Raw genomic sequence first — 20,043 nt, 5'->3', positions numbered from 1 at the left:
ACACAGGATGGATGGAAGAAGTCCAAAAGAGATTTTCCTATATGTTCCCCTGTGGGCCCAGTGTTCTTCACTGTCACTGTGGGCGTCAGTGCACAGTAATACACAGCAGAGTCAGACAGCTGCAGCTTCTGTATTGTTAAGGGGACACTGTTTGTTTTTGTGTTCAGATGAGCTTGAAATCTCTCTCCAAACCCAGGTGCATTTTCATTTAGTCTTTCTGATTTCCACCGTCTCAGTATATATTTCGGAAAGCTATTTAGGTCCTGTATGTACCAGAAGAGATATGCGTTTTCTTTATCACTTGTGCTGAAATTACAACCAAGTGTCACCGATCCTCCTTCAAAAGCAATTACATCTCCTGTGGACTGAGTCACTTTGTCTTCAGCTCTGCATTCTGAAAAATAAGAAATAAAATGTGTAAAACTCGATAACTTAACACAAGAGTCAAACAAAATGAATGAAAAAGAGCAAATCATACCAAAGCAACATGCACAAAGAAAAAGTAAAATCTTCAGCTCTATGTCCATAATGTTAATGCAAAATAATTTTAGAATACAGCAACAGAGCAATCTCTGTAGCATGTGGCAAGTAGCAATGAAACTGTCACTTAGAGTTGTTTCTGCTTGTTTTAGTCATAACTATTACAGTGTCTGGCTTTAAGGGGAGGTGCTCACATGAATATGGAATTGAAAGAATGGATGTTTGTGTTACAATGTCGCCTCTCAGAGGAAGCATTTAGAACTTTAAGTGGCGTGACATCATGCCGTTCAGCATCTCCTGTGAGTCACTGTGTCTTCAGCTCGGCATTCTAAAAAACAAATAAAAGGATTAGACAAAGAAAATGACATGACAAAAATGAGGAAAAGAACTAAATCATACCAAAGCGACACACAAAAAGAATAAGTAAAATCTTCATCTTAAAGGCCATCACTAAGCTACCAAATCAGTTCAAATTTTAAAAAAGTTTAAAATATCGCAATAGGCCAGTTTGTACAGTGTGGGGATGGCAACAGTGAACTCTTACTAACAGATGTAGTTGCTATGTTAGTCTGTGACTGCTATAGCCTTGGTCTTTAAGGGGAGGAGATTATAAGCCTGTTGAACTCAGAGGGGTAGTATGTGTGTTGCAATGTGCCCACCCCCTAGGAAAAGTTTGGAACAGCATCTTGTTTCAGCTCCCATTTTTGAACAACTGGACCAGAACCAGACCAGAATTAAAACTGTTTTCTATATTTCCATGTAGCCTAAACTAACTACATACAGTGTTGATGTTAAACAGGATCACTTTTGTAGTGTAGTACTTCTTCCACCTTCTTTTGAGCATCAGGGCTGTGGAAAGAAAACTGGCTTAAATCTCAGGCCAGAATGTGTCTTTGTAATAAATGAAACATGCCCTTATTAGGGGAAACTGTCCCAAATTTGTATTTACCACAAGGGCCACGAATTTACGCAGGGTTTAATGTTCACATATCTAAAGTCTGAATCGACCCCAGAGTGAATCTGTTTTTCTCTGCCCTTTTTCTTCCTGATTCGGTCCTAATTGTTACTGTAGCACAGTTAGCATTTGTGCATTGGATTAACTGAATGAATGGCTTGGTATTTGGATTTTAGACAGTAACAAAAAATGGAAGAGTCAGTCTTGTCTTAATAATGCCCTATTGGAATGGGATGACCACAAGGGGGCAGCTGGGAGCAGATGAGTTTCATTTGCTGTCTGGAGAACCAAGTGAACATGATTTCCGTTACTAGAGGATGTCAGATTTCCCTTGGGATTCTCAAATTTCTCTCAGGATCCTCAAATTTCCCTTGGGATTAATAAAGTATATCTTATCGTATCTTCCTTTTGTCATGTTTTAGTTTGATTGTAGTCATAAAAATGCAGATCATATTTTATTTCTCTACTCTTCAGTTTTCTGTTTTAATCAACATGGTATGTATTTAGAACAAGTAACACAGATTCAAGACTAAAAAATGCCTGACTATCAATTATGATGCACAGGTATAGTGGTTTCTTGTATTGTAACCGTAATAGGAAATGCATAATTTCTACTGCTTTAACATGAATATGCACAGGGGTGGGTGCACATAGAAAGACATCTTGGTTCACCTCCTCATCTGCATATAAAATGATAAAATGATCAGGGGATTTGTAAAAGAAGTATGACTCAAGTTATCAGTTCATTTAATTATCAATTCTATGACTGAGAGTGAGCTAGTTCCATTGTTACATTGACCCCATATTGCATATATTTTAAAAAGTCTTTATTGATGACAATTATGATGACTTAAAAATAAAGAGAGTAATTCATAAATGGCATATTAAATGATCATTTTAATGTGCACATTCTCTCTGAAAGGATGCTTAAATCAGCACTTTTGCTTGGAAGCATGACCAAACAACTGACCTTTACATTTACGTTTATTCATTTGACAGATTTTCTTATCCAGTGTGACTTAGAAAGCAAAGGTAATTATGTGCATATAATAAGGGCATATGAATAACAGTAAAAATCTTGTAAATCTAAAGGGTTCTAACCAAGCATGCTACTTGAAACTGTATAGAATATTTGGTTTTGCAGGTGCTGTAAGGTTTTTGTACAGAGTGTTTGGGTTTCCTGTCACTGTGGGCTCCAGGGCACAGTAATACAGTGCAGAGTCTGTCACTTCAGCAGAGCTCAGCTCCAGATGCACATGTCTGTTCTGTTTGTCAAGCTCAACAGATAACCGGGGATGTGGAGGTTTTGCTTCCTGTACTTTCTTACTGCTTTCCAAGATGAGAAGGAGGAATTCTAGTTTTGATCCGGGGTGTTGGCGATACCACTGTAGGCTGTAAGCAGTACCACTGTAGTTGCATGACAGTGTAACATTGCTACCCTCCAAAACATTCACTTCTTTATCTGTTTGTGTAATTCCATCCTGAAAACTGTTACCTGCAGAACAAAAAGATTTGCTTTGGCATAAATATTTAATGCATATGATCATGAATGGCAGACAATCGCTTGTTTTTCATAGCACACAAAAAGTAAATCACTTTTTTCACTTTTGTTAAAATAACTTTGCCATATTTTAATATTGTAGGTTTTTCAAACAAGGGAATAAAACAACATTTTCACTGATGATAAATAAACACATTATGCCACTCACCCACAAATACAGAAAACAGAAGAAATAAACAGTGCAGCATCATGGTAACTGTTAGAGAGAAACACTGACAGCTAGAACAGAGTAAATCCTCCACTCTGACTTCCTCTGCATAGTTTTAACAGGAAACTTGCCATTTCTTGACTTCTTAGCTCCTCCCCAAGACAAAACATCACTGAGCATCAGATCTTCTTGACAGAAAGGGAATCTTGTGAATCCTGGAGCATCTTGTGTTAATGCTCCATTTTTCATCATTAAAAGTTAGCTGGAATAAATTAACCTGAATTCACTTATTTTCATTTCATGGCCACAAAGTCTATTCAGGTCCCCATTTGATGTCACATGTGCCACTAGTTAAATCCTCTACCTGCACAGTAACTATGAGTTCCCACAACAGAGCCTCATATTTTGATATGAGTGAACAGATTTTATGCAAGCAGTTCTACAAAGAGTATGAATCCACCGTATATACAAAAGTAATACAGCAGCTGCTGTCACAGCCAGAGAGGATTCCTAACAAATACAAAAAAACATCCAGATAGGCTTAACGCAATATCGTATATAATTATAATTATAGAACTTATGCAATAAAAAAAGGAAAAAAATACTCATATGGGGCAGTGTCTGAACATAGTGTGTACCGTCTGGATCCACCACCACCTTCCTCCTGCTCGGTGTCTGGAAGAATGTGATCAGGGCTGGCGATTCTGAAGTACATGCAAGAAAACAAGTTAAGAAAAGCCAAGGGCTCTAGTCAGTGCCTTCTAAAATGTGCTCCTCTTCGGCACATATCATGTATTCCCATCATGGATGTGTCATAGTTCTGAGTATGGAACCAGGAGGCCATTTTGTCTCTACTTTTGTGATCAGGTATAGTTGAATCACTGATCATCTGAGAACATAAAGTATGAGATGCAAGGATGCAAAGTGGTATCCAACGTCATTGTGCCACTGCATGTAGGACCTCTGTGCTCTCCATAACACCAGTGACATTTGGAAACTGTAAATAATGTGTAAAAGTTTTTGTCATTGGGTGTAGCTTTCTTTGAGCAAACATTTCCTGCTGTATTGTTATTAATTATATAATGTGCATGAAAGAGTGAAATAACTTATGCAGAATTGTGGATCACCTGGGATGGCATAAAAATCTTCTTCTTGGTGACATTGGCATTTCCATGCCTGGATATCTCATCATAAAAATCATGATGTCCCTTCCTGGCCACTGTTAGAGGAGAGCCCTCCAATGGCCCACCTGAGCCCCCCATACCAGCTCTCAGCTGTCAGGCTGCCCACAGACTCAAACTGTTGCAATGAAATTATTTTTACTGTTTTTTCCACTGTTTGCATGTCTGCTTTTATGCATTTCACTTTTTTCATACATGTTCACATCACTATGGAGAAGAATAAAAATTCAGTATCTTACAGCTGAATTTTTCTCATCACCTTACCAAGTCAGGTAAATATATATTCTTTGGATGTGTACCTCACTGTTCTTACCAGGCCAAGTTTATCAGCATTCTAGCTGCTATTAGGCCACTCTACCAGCAGATTGTACTTTAAATGGGGTTACACAAAATTAAGCCCAGCTATCTGTTAAGTGTACACATCCCTGTGTAGGCATTAGAAATGATAAATTTCCTATTGCACTTAATCGGCTAAAGCACAATAAATCAATACACCAGTTTAGTATATCTGATGTAAAGATGTGTTTTTGTTTGTTTTTGAGGATACACTGAAAGACTTAAACCCATATTAATTATGTGGGAGTCATTAAAATCAGGTTTAATTTACTGCTGAGCAGAAAGTAAAAAGTACACTGAAATAATGAAATAATTTTCAGTAATTTCCTGTTCAGTATATTTCAATCATGTAGAAATTAAGGAGCGCAGTTGGGAAATAGTTTCCATCAAGTGGAAATGTATATCTGAAGCACTTTCTCTCGAGTGTCACACCCCTTAGAAACTGAAGTGAAATAAGCACAAAAACAACATGTAATCCATTAGTACTACCTGAAAAGAAACATAACCTGCTCCCCTTTGGCCTCTGTGTTTTTGTAGGGGAGTTAAATGCATTACTGTCACTGTGGGCCTCAGTGCACAGTAATACACAGCAGAGTCAGACAGCTGCAGCTCCTGTATTGTTAAAGGTACGCCACCATTTGAGGCTTTGGTGATATTGGCATCAAATCTGTCCCCAAATTCATCTGCATTGCCTTTTTCATTTCCATATGAATCCCGTCTCAGCATGTACTTTGGAAAGCCTTTGGGATACTGTATGTACCAGAAAAGGGATGCTGTAGTGCTTGTGGTGTAATTACAGCCAAGTGTCACTGATCCTCCTTCAAAAGCAATCACCTCTCCTGTGGACTGAGTCACCGTGTCTTTGGCTCTGCATTCTGAAAAATAGGAAAAATGTTATCTGTAACACAAAACAGAAATCAACCAAAATGACTGAACATTTTATGAAAAGAATCAAATCGTACCAAAACAACATGCACAAAATACAAGTAAAATCTTAAACTGAATTTCCATAACTACACAGGAAAATGAGTTTAAAATTCAGCTATAGACCAATCTCTACAGTATGTGGCAAGCAGCAGTGAAACTCTCACTTAGAGTTGTTTCTGCTTGTTTCAGTCATAACCACCGCAGTGTCAGGCTTCAAGGGGAGGTGCTCACATGACTGTACAGCTGAAAGAATGGATGTTTATTCTGCAATGTCGCCTCTCAGTGGATACATTTGGAACTTGGCCAAGCATGCTTCAATTCAGTTACCTTCATATTATTCAGGACTCCAGGGATCCAATACTTGGCAGAGATACAGTATGTATATAGAATATTGAATGAAACAGTAGTCCCCATCAAAGGTATTAACATAACCATGTTCTGGTCAGATTAATTTTCAATCATGTCAGGGATTAGATGACAATGGTGTGGTTTAGTGTGTTCCATGCTTGTTAATTGATATACCCTGCTGTAGCTCAGTGACAGGGCAAACTGGTTAACTAGAAAGAGAAGCAGGTTGCTTTTTAATGACCACTTGGACGAGTGGACACAGGAATGCTGTTAATTCAAGTATTTTAACATTACCTTTACATAATACTGAAACATAGAAAGTTATCATTTCACTACCTATATAGACAAAAAATGGGAACGTGGTCTAACAGTTTCTAGAATCTGTCCGAAACATTTGTCTTTTTTTTCCATTTAAGTTTTTTTGCTGAAACCATGCACCTCCAGTCTCTTTCAACAAGTATTTACTCTTCAGGTCAGAATACCCATCTCTGTTAATAGTGTGCTTCAGCTGAAGATTAAAATCAGATTTGGTTGTGGAGCATGTTCTTTTTTTTTTTTTTTTTTTAAGAAAAAAAAAGAGATTTTGAGTGTAACATAATCCAATGTGCCTGCACTCATAGCATTCACAATTACCTTTAAGAATCTGACAAAACAGGATTTCTTTCTTAGTGACATCACAACTCTTCACTTCTACCAGAGAGGAGGAAATGCTGTCATTCTCTCTTATGTTTGAGTGCATCAGATCTGCCACCTCAGACAATGAAATAATTAATGCTATCATCATTATGTTTGCACCCCAAAATGTATTTCTATCAGTAGCAGCAGGTTATATAGAGAATAGAGCCATAAATATAAACAGTATGTTGTCTGGTATTTCCTGTTGAGGCTAACCATTTTCAGTCTCAGTTTTTTTGTAAAACCTTCTAGGTTGTAGGAGCTTAGCAGGTTTTTGTATGAGAGCTGCTGTTTCTACATCACTGTGGACCTCAGTGCACAGTAGTAAACAGCAGTGTCTTCTGGAGTTAAACTTGAAATGGTCAGAACTGTTTCATTACTGGTGACATCTGAGTCAAATCTCTCTGTAGCAAATTTTGCTTTTTGTTTGTATTTTCCAGAGTTTCCGTGCAGTATATACTCAGGGGCTGACCCAGGATACTGGCGGTACCAGTAGAAGTAATAGTTGGAGATGATGTTGCTGAGGCTGAAGGAACATTCCAGAGAGACATCTTGTCCTTCTGTCTCTGATATTAATTCACCCATCTGTTTGATATCATCTCCAGAAGAAATGCCTAAAAATGAATAAACCAATAAAAATGAACATTATGTTATCACGGTTAAGTAACATTAATGACAGGGACAAAACAAAAACTTCCAATAGTGTTAAAAAAAACTTACAGAAGGAAATAGTTAATAACAGCCCAGTGAAAAGATGCATCTTGTTATGAAGTAACATTCAAAAATTGTTAGAGGAGAGAGAACCTGAGGCAGAATATGTGTCTTAGGGTTTCAGTGAGGATGTGTGGGTGGAGCAATAGTGCACAGGAAATTAACTATTGAACTGTTCGACAAATAACAAGGAATGAGACGAAATCAACATTAGTAATGATGTCATGCATGTTAGCTTTTATATACTGCTGTTCATGACATGTGAAATTTGTTTTCATAAGTGACTAAAATGAAGGAGCCGATTCAGACTTGGCTTTGAATGTTGCTCACTGCACAGAATACAGGAGCCGTGTGGCTGAGACATACTCTCATAGAGTTCCATTACAGTCATGTATCATTACACAAACAAGCCTCAAGACACTTGCAATTTTAATGATACAATTTAAGCAGATGCTTCCAAAAAAACTTAAAAATTAAACCAGGTCTGTTACTGTAACGCCTTTTCAGTGTTACTGCAAAAATGGCACATAATGAAAATGTCTGTGTAAATGTAAATATATAGAACACACAATATCCTGTTTGGTTTTCTTTAACATATGTTATTCGTAGATAATTGACATGATGAAAGCAATAGAAAATACTGAAGTTTGTTTAGTATAGTCATTCACATCATTTGGCAGGTGAAATCTTTCATTACAGAACAGGTACAATCTATCAAAGTAAAGAGAGTTACATCATTTATCTATCAGCGCTAATACAGGTGCGCCTCAGCAAAATGTTATATATTTACACTCTACTCTTTCCTCTTTACTCTACTTTGCTCCAGTAACCTGCCAAAAACCCTCATAGTGCATCTGTGGGTCCTGGACCCATGTTATGTAGCAGGATGTTTTGGCCAAATGCCTGGTTCCCTTTTCCAAGAAGGTAACCTACAGCCAAAATATGCATTCCAGTTTTTGAAACAGCATTTATTTATCTCCTGTGGACTGGAAATAATTTATACATTATACTATAATTTATACAATTTATACATCATGCAAAGTAGGAATCAAACAAAATATATAAACATATGAGGAAACTAATCACACCATACCAACGCAACATGCACAAACAATAAGGAAAACCTTCAGCTGATTGTCCATAATTCCAATGAAAAAGGTTTAACTTTTAAGTTTCAGAACAACAACAGACCACTCTGTACAGTATGAGTTACAGCAGAGAAGCCTTACTAACAGCTGTTTCCACTTTTTAGTCTGTAATTGCTGCACTTTCAGGCTTTAAGGGAAGAAACTTACAAGCCCCTTGTACTGAGAGGATTACCATCTATATTGCAATGTCGCCGCCCAAAGGAAGAGTTTGTAAAAGCATCCTTCCTCAACTCCAGTGGATTTTTCTCTTTTCAGATAGCATAGAGCTGTTATTTATATATTTTGTGCAAAGCAGTAGTATCAAGAGGAATCTGGAACCCTTTAGATTATCATCATATTATTCAGAGATGCAGGGATGCCACCATAGGCGTCATTTACGCTGGGGACGCTACGGACGCTGGGGACATGTCCCCACCATTTTTTGAAAGTCTTTAGTACTCTGAACACGTCGATCCCGTTGTTGTCCCCAGCACTTTTCAAAATAAGCTGACACCCATGGACCGTAGAAATGGCTTGAACAGTCCCCCTCCTCCCTGGAACTAGCAGTGTGTAGTTTAGATCCTCAGAATCAGAATCCAGATATCAATTAGACTGGGATCTATGGCCTGTTGATTTGCTTTACAGCTCCATACCATGTAGACGTACTCACAAATCTAGTGAGTTCAGGGGGGAAATAATAGAAAGGAAAATAGGAATGAACAGGGGGAAAATAGCAGGCTGGCTGATCTTTGATAAGCTAAATTTCTTCAAATATTTTGCAGATTGATGCTAACCAAATAATAATAACAATAATCAATTCATCGTTTTCTTTACAGGAATTACATGAATTTGGTTGCTGAAGTAGCTGGCATCTGCTTTTATCTAGGTCAAAAATAACTCAGTAGTCATGTTTTCTTCTTCTTTAGAACACTTTTGGAAACACTGAAAAGATCCATCCATCTTACTTTACACAAGCCTTGCTTTTTATGTCTGTGTGAGTTATGTCACCACAAGAAAGTAATTTTTTATTTAAAATCTTTTTTTTTCCCCTGTCTTCAGCATACCAACCACCAGGGAGCATGTTTTTTTTTTTCTTTTTGTAGTGGCACCAAATTTACAACTATGATCCACTTGGGGGAGAAAGAGAGCAGGTATATGAAGTTAAGGTCTTTGTCCATCCATCATGTGCAAGGGCATGGAGGACACTAAGGAAGAATTCATTTTGTTTAAGAATATATTCCACAAAACAGGCACATGATATGAAATATAACTCAAGCTGTCATGAGTAGTTCAGTGGGTAAGGTGTTCGCTTTGAGTAGAAGCTGAGCGGTACAGCCTGGGTTTTATCACAGCTCTGTCATCAGCCATTGTTGATCTGGATGCCACAGCAGCAGAACAAACTGGCTTCATTTTACTGGGAGTAGGGGTGGGTATGTCAGCAGGGGTTGCTCATCTTGCCACTCTTTTACACCCAGTGATTCAAGAAGTATCTGCAGGTTGTTCAGATGTCAGTGAAACTGTGCTCATCCCCCAGTTTAACACATCTGATAGAGTAAGATTTCTCTCTTTATGGTGTTATTGTTCTCACCAGAACAGATTCTTTGTGATGATTGTGTTAGATCTACCACATTTCTTTCTTCCTTCTACCACCATAGTGAAAAAAGAAATGCTATCTTTATTTTGTTGACACCCAAAAACATGTTGTCTTCAGTACTAACGCTACAGATGCATTGGATGAGAGCCAGAAATAGGAACAGGAATAGGTGGGGTATGATTTCCGGGGCACAGAGGAAGGAGGTTTTGGTATGAGGTGAGAAACAGACTCACACAATGTGGGACTCAGAGCACAGTAGTATGTGGCAGAGTCAGACAGCACAGCTGCAGCTATCAGCAGATGAAAGGTCTTCCCAGTCTTGTCATGATGTGCTTTGAATCTCTCATTAAACTCGTTTCCATATTCTCTGAGTAAGAGCACTGGTGCTTTATTCTCTTGCTGGATATACCAGAAGAGATAAGGAGCACTGTCAGTAGTTTCATACTGACAGTAAAGTGTTTTGTTCTCATTTTCTCTGATAAATATTGATTGATTTTGATAGACAGAGTCACCTTGGCCATCACCTGGAAAATTTTTGACAGACATGTTTAATATTTGTAAATTATGTATTTATTTTATAAACATTAGACATAATGCTTTTCATATTATGAAGAAAATACTTAAAAACTTCTTCTCAAAATAAATCATTTTCATGTTTCACCAAAATTGAATTTATTGATAAAAACTTACATCTTACCTATGCAGAGTAACAGAAAGAATATGGAAACCATTTCTGTTTGTCATCTAATTCTCTTGAAGTGTCTGTATCTTTCTTCTCTCTCCAGTGAGGTGTAGCACCACAGCTGTGAAGAAGTTTTGTCTTGTAGCTTCTGTATTTCCCGCCTCCTGGGGTTTCAGTGGGGGAAGTGACTGTTCATATTGGTCCTCAATATACTCCTAAATATTCTTAGTACATACAGTATGTCAATATTACTGCATTAATTCATGTTGATTATAGACTCATAAACATTCCTTGTCCACCTGTTAATATTAATGTCTGAAAAAACACAAACGAAAATAAACCACTTGTTCGTGCCTGCTTTCAAACAGAGGACCTTTCACATGTTTGGAGAATACCAGTACAGGAACCCTCCAAGATTTGGTTCGAAGCCACCTGCTGCAGCCAAGAACAACAGTGGGATTGATTTATCTAACATTCTTAGGATTGTAGTTTATGTTCACATTACCTCGGAAATTCCCAGACAACATATTAAGTTATATTGCTTTGGAATACTGATTGATTCTTTGGTGTGAGGTAATGTTGACCAAAATGTTTTATGTAACTCGGCTTCATTTTTTAATAACTGTTTGTGATAGTTGAAAGCATCAGATCTGCCCCCTCAGAAAGTGAAAAGAGGAATCTTACAATCATTATATACCCCTAAATGTATCATCTTCAGAACTGAGCTTGGAATAGAGCCTTAAATGGTAATAGCATGTTGGGTGGTAGTTTGTGTTTAAGCTAATCATTCTCTTTCTCACTTTTTTAAAACTTTCAAGGTTGTGGGAGTTTGGCAGGTTTTTACGTAAGATGTTCCATTTATGCAACACTGTGGACCTCAGTGCACAGTAATAAATAGTTGTGTCACCTGGAATTAATCTTGAAATAGTCAAAACTGTTTCATCACTGGTAATATTTGACTTAAATATCCCTTTAGCAAATTTTGCCGTATGGGTGTATTATCCAGAGTCTCTGTTCAGTATATATTGAGGAGCTGACCCAGGATAGCTGATCCAGGATAGTGACGATAGTGTCACTGATGCTGACAGAAAATTCCAGAGAGACATCTTCTCCTTCTGTCTTTGGTATTAATTCACCCTTCTGTTTAATCTTATCTCCAGTGGAAAATGCCTTAAATTAATGAACCAATAAAAAAATATTATGCAATCAGAACTGGGAACCATTAATGACAGGAACAAACCCAAGACTTCTAATGAGAAAAGAAAACTTACAGAAGGAAATAGTTATCAGTAGCCCTGTTGTTATGAAGTTAAAACTCAGGTTACTAAAGGAGAGAGAACAGAATATGTGTCCTGGTTTTTCTATGAGGATGTGTAGGTGTAGCAATAGTGCCCTCATAAGAATGTATGTGATGTGCATGGATCTGTTTTGGATTTGTAAACCCCTATCGACACTTTTAATTGACTTTGTTGAGGGAAATGTTGCTAAAAACAAGCATAAAACATGAAATAAATATAAAGAAATTAACAACTATGAGAAGTGTTTCTTTCTATTCTTGCTTTGTATATATATATATATATATATATATATATATATATATATATATATATATATATATATATATACAAAGCAAGATAAAATATAAATATAAAATATTTACTTTTAAGTGTGTTTGTTGGAGAGAGTAAGCTTCTTGGGGTTCAGAAGGCCAGTCAGGTCACATGAAGGAGTGTGATTATGGCCCTATTACACTTACATGTTTTGCTATGAAGTGCATGACAAGACAAGGTTATAATATTTCCTGAATGGTGTAGGTCATGTGCTAGAGTCCCTCTTTATAAGACGGGGTATAGCACTGATGATGCCCTTTTGTTTTTGTTGAACAATATCTAGAAACATCTAGAGATGCTCAATTCTATGCTGGTGTTTTGTTTGTTGATTTCACCTCAGTGTTTAGCACATTTCTCCCATTCTTTCATGTTGAAAATGTAGATTGGAGCAAACAGTCACATTACATTACACATGTTATCCCAAATGATACAGCACTGGGTGGGATAGAACTAATACATTTTTCTGATATGGTCCTCTTTGGGCCTTTTTGTAAGGGAGTTAAATGCTTCACTGTCACTGTGGGCCTCAGTGCACAGTAATACACAGCAGAGTCAGACAGCTGCAGCTCCTGTATTGTTAAAGGAACAGTACTTGTGGTTGTGTTGAGATGAGCTTGAAATCTTTCCCCAAACTCCGGTGCATTGTCATTTAGACTTTTTAATTTCCTCCGCCTCAGCATATATTTTGGAAAGCCATTTGGATCCTGTATGTACCAGAAGAGATACGCATTTTCTTTATCGCTTGTGCTGAAATTACAACCAAGTGTCACTGATGCTCCTTCAAAAGCAATCACATCTCCTGTGGACTGAGTCACTTTGTCTTCAGCTTTGCACTCTGCAAAACAGAAATAAATATCTGTAACACAAAGCTCTGCATTCTGAAAGAACACAAACAGATTATCCATAAGTCAAAGAAGGAACCCAATGAATGAGCAATAAAGTAGATATACAAGACATACCAAAGCACCATGCACACAGAATAAGTAAAATCTTCAGCTCAAGATCCATGATCAGGCTGCAAAAAAGTATAAAATACAGCAAGAGATCTGTAAAGTATAGGAATCAGAGCAGTGAAGTCCTAGTAACAGTTGTATCTGCTGTTTTAGTCTGTAACTGCTGCAGTGTCAGGCTCTAAGAGGGAGGTGCTTATAAGCTTATTGCAACTGAGATATCTGTGTTGCAATAGCGCCCCTCTGAGGAAGAATTTGTACTTATAATGACAATGCCTCAAATGAACATCAACAAAGATGTACAATGTATCAATACAAACAAAATCTACAGCGACACAATTGGCTCACTCAAGGAGAAACTATTATGAACAGGCACATAAGCCAGAGAAAATATTGGCAATAAAGATATTTAGAAAAAAGAAAGAATAACACAGTCATATATCCTGTCTCTGGCAGAGGGTATTGGTATATTATGGAATGTGTAAGTCTGGCTAAGGAATCTGATTGGTCAGCTTGGTGTTCCAGCCATGTGCGCTTAAAAAATGCCTAATCGCTTTACATTTGAAGTCAATAACAAACTGTCATTCATCGAGATACAAGGTAATGATGTCTGGGGACATGAGCTAGCAGTAGCTGAAACAGAGGTCCGATTCAAGACATTTAAAACTACCATCAGTTACTTCACTAAGTGCAGATAGCATTCACTATAACTATAACATTATGTACAAAGCAAGGGTACTGAATGCCCAGTCTGTAGAGCTGTCATATTACGCTGAAAAATTACCTGATCATGGTGAGTAGAAAGATTTCTTACTTCTTATTTCTTTACTTTGAAAGATTTGGATTTGGCCCTGCTTTTATATGATGGGTTTCTAGCATATACAATAGTGGTAGTGGTATTGTTTAATCTTTTTTTATGTTGGAAAGAGGAACATGGCTGTTCACTGTCCCCATTATTATTTGTACTGGCCCTAGGACCATTACTAGAGGCAATAAGGCAGAGTGAAGACATGACTGGCATTCATGTGGGTTGATGTGGGACTCATGTTATATGCTGTTATTAACCTGATACAGTAACATGTATTTTACTGCAGACAAAGTCAAAATGCTCTTCAGCTATCTTGTGGTCAATGTTGCACACGTGAAGCCCTGAATGAAAGTAGGGTAAACCTAATCAACCATTCACTGTTAGATTGTTTTTATTGATACTGGGTTTAGACTGACTCATCATAGCAGGCGCAAAGTCTGCCCTCTGATATATATTTGTAGGAAAGACCATTGGGTTGTGAGGGGAGGATATATGTTTTATTTTTGTTAAATGTGTTTCTCTCTCTGATTACCATTTCTGTCCAGTAATGTCTGTAATGCTGCGATTTGCATATGTCAGCTGTGTGTGAGTGTGAAAAAAGGATTTTCTTGTCCCTTTTTAAATGAGAACAAGAAAATCCATAGCCACCAAGTTCTGGTTTTTCGATGCATGTCTTTGACAGATCGCTATTTTCAGGAAACAATGTATCATTTGCATCATATGAAAAAGTACTTCAGTGTCTGAGAATAAATCACTAAGAAGCATATGAAATGAATTTTGATGACTTGACAAAAAATTGTAATTATACTGTCCCTATAACCTATGTATTTTGATAGTACACGAGTCAGAGAGTTGAAATAATGATGCATGATATATAGCTTTCATTTGGGCTCAGTGTTTTTGTAAGGAGGTTGAATACTTCACTGTCACTGTGGGCCTCAGTGCACAGTAATACACAGCAGAGTCAGACAGCTGCAGCTCCTGTATTGTTAAAGGTACACTTCCACTCTTTGAGGCTGTGGTGAGATTGGCATAAAATCTCTCCTTGAACTCAGGCGCATTGTCATCTGTTCCATATGTATCCCGTCTGAGCATGTACTTAGGAAAGCTATTTGGATACTGTATGTACCAGAAGAGATAGACTGTTCCATAGCTTATGCTGTATTCACAGCCAAGCGTCACTGATCCTCCTTCAAAAGCAATCACATCTCCTGTGGACTGAGTCACTGTGTCTTCATCCCTGCATTCTGGAAAAAAAAGAAAAAAGAAACTAATTATCAGCACATAAAGCATCAATCAAAAATCAATGAACAAATTAGGAAAAAAATCAAATCATACCAAAACCACACACAAAAAGAATAAGTAAAAATCTCGGCTTAATGTCCATCGCAATAACCCCCCCCTGCAAACTATAGCAGTTCTAGCAGTGAACTCAGTTGTATTTGCTGTTTTAGTCTGTAACTGCTGCAGTGTCAGTCTTTAAGGGGAGGAGTTTGTAATCCTGTTGAACTGAGAGGATCGGTGTGTGTTGCAATGTGGCCCCCTCAAGGAAGAATTTGGAGCATCATCTTCTCTCAACTCCAGTGGATTTTTGTCTTTTAGGAGGGATAAGGCTGTTGATTATACACATTTATGTAAGGCAAGAGCACCAGGACCAGTTTAAAATTCTTCATTATCAGCATATTACCGGCATATTCGTCAGAGATTTAAGGACCCCATAAATGGGTTGGGGTAGCATTCACTCCTCTACTTAACTAACACTATGTATTTTAGATCCTCAGAAATCAGAATCAGAATCCAGACATTGATTAGACTGGGTCTAGTGGCCCGTGGCTTTTTGCTCCACTGCACACAGAGGTGGGTACATACATGGTTGCTCATCTATTTTCAGGCAGCCTGTACTTCTTCAGGAACTGCAGGTTGCAGTGTGAAAAATAGTTGCCCAGAATGTGAGTATGTTGCAGTATACCCCCTGGACTCTTGTTTGAGTAGTTGTCATGGTGAGAGAACATGATGTCATTAGTAAATCAGTCAAGACAATTTGCTGGATAACCAAAAACAATATGTTTGTGTGCAACATGTGTGTTTGGAATAATTCAATGTGTAAATGTTTTGGCATCTTAAATTTGTAAAATTCTCTTTAATTTCTTTTGTCCTTTTCTAATTCTAGTGATTATTACTTTGAAACAAATAAGGAAATATACATATTTCTCTTCCCTTTAAAACATAGCAGCATTAAATACATTGCAATAAAATGAATATCTTTGCTAGCAAGATAGTTATTGCAGTTTCAGTTCAGTTCAGTTTGACAATAGATAAGTAAATCTTATCCAAACTTGCCAGCTATATGTCATATAGGATCCCATCCTGAAGATTGATGCAAATGCAACATTTTAACATGCAGTGAGAGGACTGACTCACTGCTTTTCATTTATGACTCATTGCAAAGTTTGAGTGCAGAACCACTGAACAACTGGACCAGACCAGAGCTGGCCAATTACCTGAGTGTTCCAGTCCGCAGGTTACAACTGCTTCAGCACTGAGGGTTGTGAGATGTTGATAACTCTTGTTGCAACCCATCAAGATATCATAGGTTATTTTCAGCATTTGTTCTTGTAGAACACCATGTAACAAAGTAGATAGTCTTTACATATGCGAGCTGCACGTGTTACCAATGAGCACATTGGATGGAAGCCGAATTAACTGTGGTGCATCTCACTGATGCATCTCATCTGTTGTCTGTGCCTACATGTTTCAACCTTCAGAGAGAGCGTGATGTTTAAAGAAACTAAATGATCAATGTGTTGGTAATTGTGCGGGGCAGTCAAATGGGGATAAAATTCAATAATTATCAAATTAAAACTGTGCTTTCTATATTAACATGTAGCTTATCTAATTACAGACAGTGGTGATGTCACACAGGATCACCTTTGTGGTGCACTGCTCCTTCCACCTTTTTCAGGCCTGTGAAAAAAAATGACTCAAATATCAGGCCAGAATGTGTCTTTGTAAAAATTTTAACATACCCTTATTAGGGGAAACTGCCCCAAATGTGTATATCCCAAAATGGCCACTTGAGTTCCTGTTTCAGAATTTGTGCAGTGGCAGATGAGCAGCAACTCTCTTCTGAGAATAATTTATGTAGGGTTTAATGTGCGCATACTGTATATAAAGTCTGAATCGGCTCCAGAGTGAATTGATTTTTCTCTCCCCTTTTTCTGCCTGTTTAATTCCTAATGGTTACTATAGTGGAGTTAGCATTTGCACATGACAAAAAGTCAGTCTTTTCTTTATAATGCCCTATTGCACTGATTTTCAATTCTGCTGCTCCTGGGGGCCCCCTGCTCCGCATACTTTCCATCTTTCCCTGCTCTACCCACCTGACTGAACTCATCAGTGGCACTTTTGATTAGGTGAGCACACCTGATTTAAACAAGAGCATGTTAATCACACTAATCAGGTGTGTTAGGAGCAAGGATAAATAGAAGATATGCAGGACAGTGGGTCTCCAGGAGTAGGATTGAGAAACACTGCCCTATTGCAATCTGATGACCACAAGAGGGCAGCTGGGAGCAGATGTGTTTCATACACTGTGTGGAGGGCCATGTGAACAGCACAGCTGTTACACGTATTTTTTATTGAAGTCATAAAAATGCAGATCATATTTTGTGAAATTCTATCCACTTTCGAGTTTCCTCTTTTATTCACCACGGTATCCATTTAGGACAAGTAAAACATATTCAAGACTTGTAACAAAAAAAAGAATCAAATATGCTACACAGATACACTGGCTTTTTGTATTTTAACTGGAATATGAAATGCATAATTTCGAAGGCTTTAACATAGATATGGACAGGGGTCGGCGCACTTAGAAAGACGTTTTGCTTCACCTTCTCATCTGTGTATGAAATGGTAATATGATCATTGGTGTTGTAAAAGAAATATGACTCAGGTTAGTGGTTCATTTACATATCAATTTTATGACTGAGTAGTTCCATTAGTGTCTCTGACCTCATACTGCATATATTTTCAGAAGGCTCTATTGGTAGTAATTAATATAACTAAAAAATAAAAAGAGTGACCTATGAATGACATTTTAAATAATACTTTCAATGTGCACATTCTGTGTAAAAGGATACTAACATTAGCACTTTTACTTGGAAGTGTGAGAATGTAACTGACTTCTACATTTACAATTATTCATTTGGTGGACTGTCTTATCCAAAGCAACATATAAAGCAAAGGTACATAAAGTGCACGAGGCCATACGATTAATAGTGTATGCAGAAAAACACTAGACAACTGAGTAGTCTAAATACAATAGCTGTAATTAAACACTTTGTCCTATACAACAGCGACATTGCTATTATAATCCTGTTAAAACTAGAAGGTTCTAATCATGCATGTTACTTGAAAGTTGAAACTGTATAAAATATTTAGTTTTGCAGGTGCTGTAAGGTTTTTGTACAGAGTGTTTGGGTTTCCTGTCACTGTGGGCTGCAGGGCACAGTAATACAGTGCAGAGTCTGTCACTTCAGCAGAGCTCAGCTCCAGATGCACGTGTCTGTTCTGTGTGTCAAGCTCAACAGATAACCTGGGATGTGGAGGTTTTGCTTCTTGTATATTCTTAGTGCTTTCCAAGATGAGAAGGAGGAATTCTGGTTTTGATCCGGGGTGTTGGCGATACCAGTGTAGGCTATAAGCAGTACCACTGTAGTTGCACGACAATGTAACATTGCTACCCTCCAAAACATTCACTTCTTTATCTGTTTGTGTAATTCCATCCTGAAAACTGTCACCTGCAGAACAAAAAGATTTGTTTAGGTATTAATTTTACGTTTATGATCACATATGAGAAAACTTATCAGATAATTGTTTTTCATACAGAATTTTAGTTAGTACAGAAAAAGAAAATCTCTCTTTTCTCCTGATGTTAAAATATTCTACTTTAATATTGTGGGTTTTCAAACAAGCAGTCAATATAAAGTAACAGTTTCACTGATGATGAATAAATGCTGGGTGCCACTTACCTACAAATGCAGACAACAGAAGAAATAAACAGTGCAATATCATGGTAGCTGTTAGAGAGAAACACTGACTGTAAGCACAGCTAGAATAGAGTAAATCCTCCACTCTGACTCCTCTGTATAGAATTAACAGGAAACTCCACAACTTACTGATTACTTAGCTCCTCCTCTGGACACAAAACATTACAGAGCTTCAGACCTTCTACCACTGACAGAAAGTGAATCTTGTAAATCCTTGTGTCCTCGTGTCTTGTGTTGATGCTCCAGTTTTTTATCATCAAAAGAAACCATGCAGTAAGATAAGCTTTTCTTGAGTTAGCCAGAAGAAGTTAACCTCAATTCAGTTATTTCCATTTCATGACTGCAAATTCTATGCAGGTCCCCAGCTGACATCACGCCTGCCACTAGTTAAATGCTCTACCGGAACAGTAACTATGAGTTCCTACAACAGAGCCTCATATTTTGATGCAAGTGAACAGAAGATGTAAAGGCATTTCTGCAAAGAGTATGAATCCACCATAAATACAAAAAGTAATACATCTGCTGTCAGACCCAGAGATGATGCCTAGAAAAAAGCAGATAGGGTAGATGTGGTATCTTATATTAATTTATAGAACTTATGCAATGAAAATAGGCAAACAGGGTAAGATGAACATGTCACTAAAACATGTCATGTGTCTTAGCTTTAAATAGGCTGTTAGGCTACTGAATACCCTACATGTAGTAATAAATACATCTTGGACACTGATTGTTGTAAAAGGACTTTCTGTTTATATAATCAGGCTCAACTTGGTTCAGGCACAGCTTTTGTTCTGATCTCTGTGACATCCAGAATGCCAGTGATATTAGGAAACTGCAAAGCATGTGTTTGTAGTTTTTGTCATTGATTGTAACTTTTTCTGAAGGAAACATTTCCCATCATA

At 37.6% G+C, this 20,043-nt stretch overlaps 1 protein-coding gene across 1 annotated transcript in view; it reads right to left on the bottom strand.

Moving 5' to 3' along the window:
• LOC118796079 overlaps positions 1-20,043 on the bottom strand; it is a 50,313-nt gene that overhangs the window by 17,261 nt on the left and 13,009 nt on the right. Inside the window, exons 2-4 of the mRNA XM_036554911.1 lie at positions 3,783-3,848; positions 2,600-2,930; positions 93-387 (exon numbers count right to left, since the gene is read on the bottom strand). Coding sequence (XP_036410804.1) covers positions 93-387; positions 2,600-2,930; positions 3,783-3,848 — 692 coding nt within the window. The remainder of the gene's footprint in view (positions 1-92; positions 388-2,599; positions 2,931-3,782; positions 3,849-20,043) is intronic.

This window comes from Megalops cyprinoides, chromosome 20, assembly GCF_013368585.1.
Source record: "Megalops cyprinoides isolate fMegCyp1 chromosome 20, fMegCyp1.pri, whole genome shotgun sequence".
In the NCBI taxonomy this organism is placed as follows: Eukaryota; Metazoa; Chordata; class Actinopteri; order Elopiformes; family Megalopidae; genus Megalops; species Megalops cyprinoides.
This window is presented reverse-complemented; position numbering and strand designations above follow the sequence as displayed.